The 11,967-nt window shown below is 38.4% G+C and overlaps 3 protein-coding genes across 3 annotated transcripts; 1 reads left to right on the top strand and 2 right to left on the bottom strand.

Annotated features, from left to right (window-relative positions):
- Positions 1-112: 112 nt before the first annotated feature.
- cacul1 (CDK2 associated cullin domain 1) lies at positions 113-3,180 on the bottom strand. Its single transcript, XM_033979746.2, has 8 exons — positions 2,721-3,180; positions 2,414-2,540; positions 2,017-2,119; positions 1,832-1,927; positions 1,644-1,746; positions 1,440-1,529; positions 1,215-1,353; positions 113-1,131 (listed from the first exon to the last, which is right to left on the bottom strand). Exons 1-8 carry the CDS (start codon positions 3,019-3,021, stop codon positions 1,092-1,094), a joined length of 999 nt encoding a protein of 332 aa, XP_033835637.1. The 5' UTR covers positions 3,022-3,180; the 3' UTR covers positions 113-1,091.
- Positions 3,181-3,606: 426 nt separating this feature from the next.
- On the bottom strand, positions 3,607-9,479 carry sirt1 (sirtuin 1). The gene is made up of 9 exons (XM_033979589.2): positions 9,118-9,479; positions 8,800-8,922; positions 8,445-8,680; positions 7,962-8,114; positions 7,728-7,875; positions 7,569-7,648; positions 6,870-7,053; positions 5,773-6,309; positions 3,607-4,982 (listed from the first exon to the last, which is right to left on the bottom strand). Exons 1-9 carry the CDS (start codon positions 9,446-9,448, stop codon positions 4,693-4,695), a joined length of 2,082 nt encoding a protein of 693 aa, XP_033835480.1. The 5' UTR covers positions 9,449-9,479; the 3' UTR covers positions 3,607-4,692.
- A 444-nt stretch (positions 9,480-9,923) lies between these two features.
- dnajc12 (DnaJ (Hsp40) homolog, subfamily C, member 12) lies at positions 9,924-11,490 on the top strand. The gene is made up of 5 exons (XM_033979758.2): positions 9,924-10,243; positions 10,503-10,581; positions 10,670-10,809; positions 10,890-11,031; positions 11,147-11,490. The coding sequence occupies exons 1-5, from the start codon at positions 10,166-10,168 to the stop codon at positions 11,227-11,229; spliced, it is 522 nt and encodes a 173-aa protein (XP_033835649.1). The 5' UTR covers positions 9,924-10,165; the 3' UTR covers positions 11,230-11,490.
- The last annotated feature ends 477 nt before the right edge of the window (positions 11,491-11,967 follow it).

Genomic DNA, 11,967 nt, shown 5'->3' with positions numbered 1-11,967 from the left:
ATATATATATATATATATATATATATATATATATATATATATATATATATATATATATATATATATATATATATATAGTCTGTGTGAATGTAAATCCATAGCTCACACATAATTAATGAAATTATTTTAATTGAAAAAGTTTTAACATTAGACAGTGAGAAGAACCATTTCAGCCGCTCACAGACAGAGCTTTTAGTTACACTTAAAACAGTGCAAAGCCTTGTATGATTCACCTACAGCATTCTGACAAAGACAAACTATTTACATTATGAACAGGCTGTACATGTTAGAGGCAATGACAAAGTACTGGATATTTGCATATTCAGAATATCAAAGCAATACATTTAGACAGTATGGGGGGAATGGGATATGGATGAAACAGTAACCTACGCCTTATACAAATTAATGTCTCAGTGGTTTGCAAACCTAAAGGAGAGGTTACAATGAAGATATACAATTCAAATTTTTGGCTCAGGAAATTAATGGTTATCAAAAAAGGCAACAGGAACTGATTAAGTTTGTGGGGTTAGTCTGGGGTTGCATTATTAGCAGCAAGAATGAGCCTTGGACTCGACAAAATAACACAAGACAGTTCAGTGTTCAATGAATTACCCATCTCCGGGTTCTGCTCACACAGACACCCTAAAGGCACTCGTCAAATGAGAACTGAACGCGGCAGCAGCCGGCAAACATCATAACTGAATAACCTTAGATAAATATATTTAAAAACATGATTTCTACTCAAGGTTAGTCTTAGCATTACACTTTTCACATTGTTGCAAATTGAGATAAGTTGTGTTCATATATCAAGAAGCCATGTTGTAAAAATCCAGGTGGCACAGTAATACCCAAGTTTACATAGATCTTGGCTTGAAAATACTACTTAAGAAACCTTTCCACTATGGGATTTTATTTTATTTTTAATTTTTGGAACAAAGAAAAGGAAAAGTCCCATTTTATTACTAGAAGCTCATGCAAGTTTTTATTTTACATGGGATTTTTTTTTCTTTGTGGCTATTTAACCTAAAATTGCCAAGATGTATGCAAAATTGCTTTTGATTTGTGCAAAGACGAAATATTAGTAATGTTCATCAGGAATCTTCACTGGCTCGTTTTCGTGACCTGTCCCCACTGGAAAAAAAACAAATAATAACAAAAAATAATTGTTGAACACACAAAAAATTTTACTGAATTAAAAAAAAAAAAAAACTTACCGTGGGAATCCGTTCATAGACAGCTCCATCTGCAGTTTCTGGTCATGAGCAGCATAGTCTGAGAGGAGGGACTCTTCAGCAGGAGGGTGGATTTGAGGAATAAACCCAGAGAAAAGAGCTGGAGCAAACTTAGCCCACTCTGAGAAACAAGAATAATGCGTGTTCTTATAACACAAATAGGATTGATATTTATTCAGTTTCTAACCAAAATAATCCTTAACTGACCGGGTCGGAGGCTGTAGAGTCCTTTGACAACACTGGCCATTGTTGAAGGCTGCACTTGGAAAGGCATGGTGTGAGCTTTGATGAGCAGAGCTGGAAGAAATCAAATACAATTTTACACAATATGATATAATATGATTTTAGTTGGAAGTCACACCAATTATGAATAAAATTGGACCAAGGACTTGTCACAATAATGACACTCACGCATCAGTGTGTTGATATGTTTCTCAGCAACATGTTCAGCAAAAAGTTTCATCAAATCTTCTTTTAAATCTCTGTTGAGCTTTGACTCAATGTAAAACTTATTCTGAAAAAATTGAGAACAGTGAGTTTAATTTACAAATACAGTATTGCTACACAAATAGACTTTACAATAATATTCAAGTACCTACCAAGTACATAAACACAGGAACTATGCACTGAAGGGAGGCAATGTACTGAGACAGTACTGTATCAAAGTCCTCAATAAAAGTTTCTGCCTTGCTGGTCTGTAAGACAAAATGTAATTTGACATTGGCCTATATTTGTAAAAACTAGGGCTATCAAACTAAACACATTTTTCACTGATTATACTCACATATAACTGTGTAGAAACCTGCTGCAGGTGATTGGATATTTTGGTTGTCAAATCCCGGTAAAGCAGCTCTGAATGCTGCTGGCACACACACTTGTAGACATAACTGTGGAAAGGAAAGACTCGTGATGTTTCAGTGTAGAAGGAAAAGGGCAGAAGTAGCACAGTTGGTTGAGCATTCTTGCAATGACCCAAACTCCCACTAGTAGATTTGTATGTGATACTTGCATGTTGTTGTGTCATTGGACAAGACAATTGACCTACCTTGCTTCCAGTAATGGATATAAATTGCTTTAAGTGCTCAATGAAGGTGGGAATTAAACTTTTATTTTTATTAGTCCATATATAGTTTAAATTCAGACTATTTCACCGATGAAGGGGTATAAGAACCATGCCCTACCTGTAAATTTGCGCATAGGACACAGAGATGTGGTCTGTTGGGTTCTGGATTAGAAGACGGTCAATAGCTTTCTCCAGATTTGGCCAGTGGTTCTTTTGGTAGTCCTCTATGGCCATTGAATTCATGACTGTTGTAAACAAAGAGTGACACATGCATACAATCACCCGACAAATCCAGTCAGTTTGTCATGATTAGGTTACACAGTGGACTTCTGTCATATTTGACTCGAGTCCTGAGCCGTAAACATGATTATCCATGTTAAAAGAATATTCATGATTAACTCGCAGACCGGTTGAAAGAAACTTACGGAACTTTGAGGCACAATCGAGGCTAAACTTGCCGTCTCCAGTCGCAGGAGGAGCCGCAGAGCACTCCTCGCTCAGTTCGCTGCTCTCGCTGCCTGAATCCGAGTCCATAAACTTGGATCCCGCAGTGCGACAGCGGACCTTCACTCTGCTGCTGCCCGCCGGCTCCGGGACACACACGGGCTGCGGTGCCCCTGTTCTCGGCGGACCTCTCATAAATCTAGCGTCCCTGCTGCTGCTAGCACAGTAGTTGTGGTTGTGGTCGTCTTTTATGTCCAAACTGTCCTCCTCCATAGCCTCCATCTTATCCCTATCCCTTAAACTATTGGCGCTTTAAATCAAAGAAACATCACGACAATCTTAAAACACAAAACATATAAACTGTCAGGCGCCTTTATGCTGCATCTCTGATCGCCTCACTCAGATCGTTGTTTTTGCGACAAGTCGCATTTGGCGTGTCACACAGTACCGCAGAGAATCATGGGTAATGTAGTCAATAACGTTCAACTCAGAAATTTGAACAAACGTAATAGTATGTGGACAAAGTAAGTGGATATCAACTTTTAAGAACTATAGATCTGTTCTGTGTGAGTGGCTTATGGTAATCAACCTTTATTTTATTTATGGTAAAATTCCCTTTTCAGTTATTGTATCACTATTCACTATGGTAAATCTGTTGTATTATTAATCACTTATAAAAATTGAAACTCTGGATCATTGTTTTTCACTTGTTTACTGAAAATCCCAGAAGAGAGAACAACAATAATGTAAAAACTCTTTCTTTAAAACCGTAAACAAAATGTCAATGGCATATGAGTGTCTTTGCCAAATATACTCGGAAATATGTACCAAAACTTCACAGGCAGCAGAACTCTTTGTATAGTACAGTTTATGAAAACACATGGCCAACATAACCAGTTTTATAATAAAAAGTGCCATTTCCAACATTTGAACTGAGTACACTTCTAAGGCTTGAAAGTACAGCTTAGTATACCTTTGCGAATTATAACAATCACCTACTCTCTGTTGAGTATGTCTCCTTGGAGTATAAAAAAATATGTGGCCTGACAGTAAAAAGTAGCTGCCGCATTTCAGAAAGAACACCTTTTATCAGTTTTCCAAACATAAGACCATTAAACATACAAAATAATTAAGTGTTCTTTGGTAAAATTAAAGATAACTTTCATTCAGCAACATCCAACAGTTTTTAGTGATATTGTGGCTGTTTTAAGTAGATTTGTATGTGATACTTGCATTTATTGTCAGATGCCAGGTGTAAAATATCGATTCTGCTTAAATAACAAGAGCCTCAATAGAATACTTTGTCTCTGCAATGCTACAATTATCCATGATTTTTTTTTTTTTTTTTTTTACAATTGTACAGAAAATTATTAGAGGGAACTGCTCTGTACTTAAACTTATTTGAGACTCACCCACTGAGGCAATACTTCAGCTACATATAAGTACCACATACAATATCACTTGAAAATCCGAGCCAAAACTTTAAGTATTGCAGATTACACAACTCGTTCAAGTAAACCCTCTTCATAGATTTATGTATGTGTCTGAAACTCATACCACCCACTAGGTACCAGGCAGTAGCTTTACATATTTACATGTTTTGCATTACAAAACATGAACTCAAACAGGAAAGAACATTGTTAACCCCAAATTATGCAGACATGCATGTTATGGTTTATCATGAAAGAAAATAAACAACTTAACTAAATGAACTACTGCTTCTCTTTAGTAGTAGTATACACCAAAGTAGTGTATGAGCTTTCAGACACAATGCATGTGACGGTGTGATCATAACAAAAACAAAACTGCTGCATATTCACAAGGTTGTCACGCAATTTTAACTTTATGAAAAAAATAATAGTAAGGTTGATGAGCCAAAAATATATATATATGTATATATATATATGAAACATTTATATAAAAAGACAATAGTGCTTTTTTGACTGGGTATATTTAAAGATCTGTGGTATCTTGTGTCTGTTCAGAAACGCTGTCTGTTTGTGCACTTGGCGTGGTGTCGTTGGCTAAAGCATGCTGTTCCGTGTCTCTAAAGCTGTCCGTCTCCCCCTCAGTTGCTAACGTGCTGTTGTCCTCGACTTCACTGTCCTCCAGCCCCTCTCCGCTGCACTCTGACTCCTCACTGTCACTGCCACACGAACTGGAAGTCTCCTCCTCAGAATCAGAGTACACCTCAGCCCCGTGGAAGATGTAGTGATTTGGAGAAAGGAAGAGGTACTGTCCCGCTGCGGGAAACAAATACAGGACACAATATTATATTGGCACAAAGCTTATACCAATGTTCCTCAAAATGTGGTACATGTAGCATGGGGCCCTCTGTAATTCGAGCATTTGTTTTATTTAGAGATAAATATATTCATGTTTGTTGTTGTTTGTGTTAATTATCATTTAGGACTATCTTATTCATGGTTTAGTGCCATATTAGACCTGGTTTAGTCAGGCCTAATATGGCATAGTCACATTATTTCTCAACAAATTTACACGACAATAAATCTAGAGCAGTGGTCCCAGCAGTAGTCCCCAATCGCCAGGCCAGGGCCCAAACAGGGGTATGGACCATCCAGTACCCTGCCCCAGAGGAAATGATTATATCATCTTTTAAAATGTGTATGTAAACTGTATGTTTATCACCATTTTCCCGTGTTTACAATAGAATATAGTATAAATTAACCTATACTTAAGACAATATATAACAACACGACATAACAATAAGACATTTTTAACTAGGGTTAGGAGTTGTATGCATTTTGTGCTGTTGTTACCGGTCTCTGAAAGGAATCAAATGTTTAATGTAGTACTGGTTCTTATGGGAAAAAAAAGGTTTTAGACCACTGATCTAGAGAACTAAGAAAGGCAGTGTTCACACTGCATTAAAATTAAAACTAAACTATGACCAAAAATCTGACTAAAACCTGTCTAGACCATGACTAAACTAGAACAAATCAAAGTCTACACTCAGACTAAAATGGGATGGTGTATTGTCCGTATTTTTCATTTCAATACCAAAACCCTTACTCTCAAGGCGTTTGCTGATGGGGCTCCTGTTGAGTCGGCTCATCCAACATCTCCGTCTGAACTCCAGGCTAGAACTCCTTATGTCAGCGGCCTCATCTGTGGCTTCTTCTTCTGCTGGTTGGTCTGAAGGCTGTGTCGTGTCTTCGTTGGGACACTGGGTGTTTGGACAAGGCTCTTGTGGTGGTGCACGGCTGTTACCAGCATTCTGTGTAGTCTGTGTTGGGACATTTGTTTTTGGATTTTGCGTCTCTTCTAAAGGCTTAGATACAGAGTCTGTACTGTGCTTCTCCTCCTGTGCTGTTTCACCAGATTCAGACAAGGCCTCGTTTAGTGGCTGCTCTGGTAACCGTGGGGGTTTCTCTGTGATTTCAGCGAGTCTATTAGCACTGAAACAGAGCTGCTCAAAGTCCCCACCCAAACGATGGCAGAGCTCGTTAATAATGACATCACAGTCTCCCAGGAGCTCCACATCAAAATTCAGATGAGGAAGCTGCTCCCTGTTGATCAACACCTGAGGCACTTCATGAGGGATGGAGTCTGCATAGAGGGAGTAGACAAAACCATTTTAATCAAACACAGGACACTGTACAAACTGTTTTGCGGCAATACCCCTGGATGTTTCACAAAATTGCTGTTGCTGTAAAGTATTGATTGTAAGGAACCTATGTAACCCCAAACAAATTACTACAAATGCAAAGTACTATGTTAACCCTATAGCGTCGGATCCTATCGTCGCCGATAGAGCGCGGTTGCGGACTTTCCAGTAGTGTAACTTCGCAACCAGTCGTGCTCTCATGTAAATTCAAACGGCGTTTCAAAGCGGAGACATGGGGCTGTCTAAATATTTTACTGTCATTACGGTAATCTGCCTCTGTTGTCCCTCGAAGGTGACAAATGAGAGCGCGGGTGCTGCGGGGATTTTCCCTGTCATTTATTCGATGTGTAAAAGAAGAAATATGGATGGATGTGTAAAATAGAGGTAGTTGTGTGAAAAAATGTAGTAAATTCTGATACTTCCTTTAACATGATTTTTATGGCTAAAAAAAGAATAAAAGTTTAGGTGAGCTACACTGGCCCATAGTGTGCTCAGTCCTTACTTGGGATGAGGGCAACTGGTCGAACTTTGAGCGATGAGCCAATGACTATCAAGAGATCGACTTCATCTTTGTCCTGCTTCATGGCTCGGTGAAACATTTCTGGAAGATTCTCTCCAAAAAACACAATATCTGGTTTCATGATTGCCAGAGGAATATCCAGACAGCGAGGACAATGGGGGACAATCTGTCAGAAGAGAGAACAAAAATGTGTCCATTTCTACCACTAGAGTTGTCACAATACCAAGATTTCAAGTTAAATTTGATACTCTATACCACTATTAATAATAATAATAATAATAATAATAATAATAATAATAATAATTTATACACCAGAATGTAATTTAACACTAAGCAATAGCAATTTTCAGAGTATTAGTTCCATGATGTTATCTTATATAGTTCAAATCTGGTCCGATGTATGCTATATCTTCACTTGTTAAAATTAATGTCTATTTTTCAATATTAGTTTTACTATTAATTAGTATCGAGGTATCAATACTTTTGACAACCCTAACCATCACTGCATTTACACATTTACAACTACTTAAAACTCTGTGGAGGTGCATTTTATTAATATTTAAATTGTATATTATAGTTAGAGTCATTTCACCTTAAGACACTGAACTATCTGAACTACTGATCTGCACACTTATAATAACCCATATACATACAGCCTTGGTTGTGTAGACATATTGTTACCTGGTTAAAGATGTCTTCCCTTATGGCATCACAATCAACTTTATATTTACAGACAAGACAGGACGCTGTTGCAAATGAACCTGGAAATACACTTTGACTTATATATATATATATAAATAAAAATAATCCAAGTTTAGGCTGTGGAAAAAAAAGTCTTACCATGACACTGAATTATTCTCTGAACTCCAGCTACTTGTTCTAACGTGTCTATGTTTTGTGTGTAATTACGCAGAAGTTTTCCCTGTTTGTCCAACATTGATATAAATTTGTGACAGGGTGATGGCTGGAACTGACCAGGGTAAATCTCCTGTCAAGTAAAAAAAAAAAAAACATTCTGTAGAGTAAACAATTTAGTACAAATCTAAACAAATTATTTGTGAGCCATTCTCCCACCTTTGCAAACTTAAAAAACGGTCTTGGGTCTCGTCTGAAGTACTCAATGTCGAACATGGACTGAGGGTCTGGAAGATCAGGGAAGTCTACAGCGAGCCGTGCATAGATACCATCTCGGGAACGGAAATCTGGTATCCCACAAGAAACTGAGACCTGGAACAAATACAAAAAAACAAACAAACCTTAGTCTAACACAAAACTTCTATAAAAAAAAGAAGGATTCTGCTCAGAGTGCACTTAGTAAACAACATTTCAGAAAAGACTGAAATATGAACTGCAAAACTCATACAAGAGTCTAATGAGTTTGTAGAGGTCTAAACCACAGGTACAAAAAGATTTTCCAACAAAATTAATACGTTTTTGTTTTTCTCTTCTGCGATTTAATAATTGTGTCAACTCACATTGCAATTTTAATACGTTTTCCTCAGTGATATATTGTGCAGCCCTAATGAATTTCACAGTATCATAACAAACCAATCTTACCCCAGCACCAGTCAGCACCAGGATCCGTTTACTCTCATGGAGGAGCCGGACCACATCTTCCAGAGTGTTAATATCTTTCCTCTTCTTCCTTTTGGGCGGCTCTGAGATGTTGATGATGATCTGCCACAGTGTCATGTCGTCTAGGTCTGGAGGGAGGATGGTCTCTGGAAGCAGGTCTCTCAGAATAGCCCTGGGATCAGTTTCTCTGATGTGCTGCTGGAGCAAACTGTAGGGGCCTGCAAGCAGTAAGACACATTTAGTATGTTCATTTAAACCTAGAATATTCTGTGCCATATACTTTTATGCAGTAGAGCAATTTTATACTACTGTGTAAAAGCGTTATTGAAGCACATACCTATTTGTGGTTGTGGAGTCCAGTCGCTGGAGCTAGCATGTGAAGACCTGTCGTCCTCCTCAGTGATGTGCTCTGGAGTGACAGCTAAGCCATTGGAGGGAAAGTCTTCTGGCCCCATCAGATCTGAGCAGACAGTGAATGTAGTTATTCTGAACGTACTGAATATACATGTTAATGATCATTAGTTGCCATGTCAGAGTGACAATTCAGATCTGAGGTTGGTTCACACTAAAATGTCGTCCTTTAACTCGCGGTAAAAGTTACTGAATAACTAAAACTTTGTCAGTAGTGTTTTTCTAGACAGAATGTTTTCCGTACCAGAGCCGTCCTCCGGATCATCCAGGCCGTCACTGTCCAGAAGTCTGTCCGCTGCTCTGTGTCCGGGCTCCAGCCCATTGTTGTCTGCGCCTGGCGCTGGGGCCTGTTCCACCGCCATCACCGGCTTCGATTCCTTCTCCGCGGGTTGCGCGCAATTCAGCCCCGGCTCCCAGCTTTCCTTGCCTCCCGAGACGGCAGGGAAATTATCCATTTCGGATGACTTACATCCGTGGTTAGTTACGGGGCAGATTTTTGTTCTTTTTGCGGCCGGCTCACCCGTAGATGAGGCGCCTGTAAAGGCCGCTCTGAGACGGTGCTCTTCGTCCGCCATCTTCAGCCGCAGAGCCGCTGCTGCCTTCCGCGGACAGCTGGCTCATTTGCATAAACCACGTGACCTGCACTTCGCCATTTCGACCGTGATTTCGACAGAGGCGTTTTCTTTACGACAGTGACGTACACCATAACAAATAATGCTGCATTTACATTTACATGTTCATTTTGAATGCACTTTTGACAGTAAAGAAATAATAACGATCTCACTGACATAAATTACGACACAGTCATTTACATTCTAAATTTTACACACTACGTTTATTAAGCCTTTACCTTGCAGTGAGCACTTGAAAATAGTGCATTTTCCACTTGCTCAAATAGTTAACTACATTTATCGTGTAAATAATCAAATATGGCTTTTATTTTTTCTTTCCAGTCCCACTGACTGCTGTGCTGCTTTTAATGTTTGTTTGTGGAAACCATTATTTCATACTTTCTCAGAGTACAACTAAACGCAACTCGCGTGACGCAACGAGCGAGAGAACGCCCCGTTATTTACAAATCAAGAGAAATACTCCAGTTTCAACTTTTAGAGATTTAAGACCCCCGATATCGTACTTCTTCACATACTCATACAAAACAAGAACTTAAACTTCCACAACAACAGGTTTAAGTGTCACTGAGGAGCAACAGGCGGCCACGCACTGAAGGCGCTGTATGAGCAGCGGATCGACTCATTTGCTCATAACATCTGCGTTACGTCGTAACATTTTACATGGAGAAGATTTTGAGCTGCAAAGACGAGGACTTTGAGGATTACTATGGATTACTGGGATGTGACGAGCTGTCTTCGGTGAGTCAAAACATTTTAAGTAATTTCACTGTACTTCAGTCAAGCTACATACCTGATGTTCCAGAGGCCTATCAGTCTTATGAGTCATTCATTCTCTTCAGGTTGCTTTATATGCCTAGATGTGGGATCAACGCTTTACATGTTTTGGGTTTTGTTTTTTTTTTTTGTTTTTTTTGGCTAATAGACCTTCCATTATGTTCTGGGAAACTATAACAAATGCTTGGAGCTTTTCACATTTACACATATTCTTCATCTACAGACAGAACAGATTCTCAATGAGTACAAAATCAGAGCCCTGGCGTGCCATCCTGACAAACAGTTGGATAATCCCAGTGCTGGTATATAATTATCACTATACAAAATGCTATTAATGAATTATTATTTAATATGTACTGTATGCACACTGATTTTGTCTTTTTGTTAAAGTGACAGACTTTCAGAAACTGCAGGAGGCCAAAGAGGTTTTATGTGATGAAAATAAAAGAAAGAATTATGACCTTTGGAAAAGAAGTGGAGTTGCCATGACATTTCATGACTGGCAAGCTTTGAAAGACTCTGTAAAAACAGTATGTCATATATTCTGGTGAGTGTCATTGCTTTTTTTCTTTTATAACTGAGTAATATGGGCTTCTGTTCCACTTTGCAGTCAATGCACTGGGCAATAAAATCAAAAAAGGAACCAATGTTGGAATCTTCTAAATCAGACATAGCTACGTCCTCTCAGACAAAAGACCAGTTTGACCATGGGGAAGCACCGACTGATGAAAGTCCTCTGACTGAACCTTCACGTAAGTTTGTTATCAAATGTCTCTAGACAGCTCTCAAGAATAATAATGGATGAGGCGTGTGTAGTTGTTTAATTTGTCACTGTAGATAACAGCACGTTTTTGTTTTTCTCCATAGGAGATTACTATCATATGCGTTTCCGATGGGATGGTGACTCTCCATCAAACCTACTGCAGAGGTTCAGAAACTATGAAATTTAAAAGTATGCTAAAGTACCGGTTACTCTTCAGTACAGTGATGTATACAATGTTTTGTGTTATTTAAATATTTATTGCAACAAAAATAACATTGTAAAATTGTACTTTAAATGAAATTGTGTTCAAGTTCAAGATAGCCCTTGGGGAGTGTCATTCTAATGTGCACCATTGCACCCCACGTATTTGGATCCTATGCTCTGTCTAACACTTGGCCTGTGACAATGGTTACTATATCAACTTGTCATTTAATAAATTATAGCTGAAACAAAACTTTTTGATGCTCAGTATTATCATTGTTTTACTTTGCACTAATGTACAATAGGCTCCCCTCTGGGGCCAGAACTCCCCTAAAAAAGGGTTTCCAAATGTCAGTGGGACTTTTCTGATTAAATAAAGGTCAACAAATGTTTATAGTACGATGATATTTATGGTATGGAGAGTCAAAAAAAGTACATTCTATGACTCGTTATAAATACTAACTGATTAAGCTATTTATTTGTTGCAACTCATGTTTTATTCATGATAGGGTTCCTTTAGAAATATCCTTCCACATGTTATTTCCTACAGCTTGATAAATAAAATGCTGATTTTTATAACTCCAGTCCAATTAGCCTTTCACTGTAACACAATCAGCTTCAAATTATGGAAAACCTTGCTGTCTTTTGGGAAAACACAATTTTCTTCTTCCTTTCTGAATGACCAAGTGCAACCTACTACCAAATATTAAACAAGGCCCCTTGT

The sequence above is a fragment of the Periophthalmus magnuspinnatus genome, chromosome 15 (assembly GCF_009829125.3).
Source record: "Periophthalmus magnuspinnatus isolate fPerMag1 chromosome 15, fPerMag1.2.pri, whole genome shotgun sequence".
Taxonomy (NCBI): domain Eukaryota; kingdom Metazoa; phylum Chordata; class Actinopteri; order Gobiiformes; family Gobiidae; genus Periophthalmus; species Periophthalmus magnuspinnatus.
The sequence above is the reverse complement of the archived record's forward strand: the minus strand, read 5'-3'. Positions and strand labels throughout refer to the sequence as shown.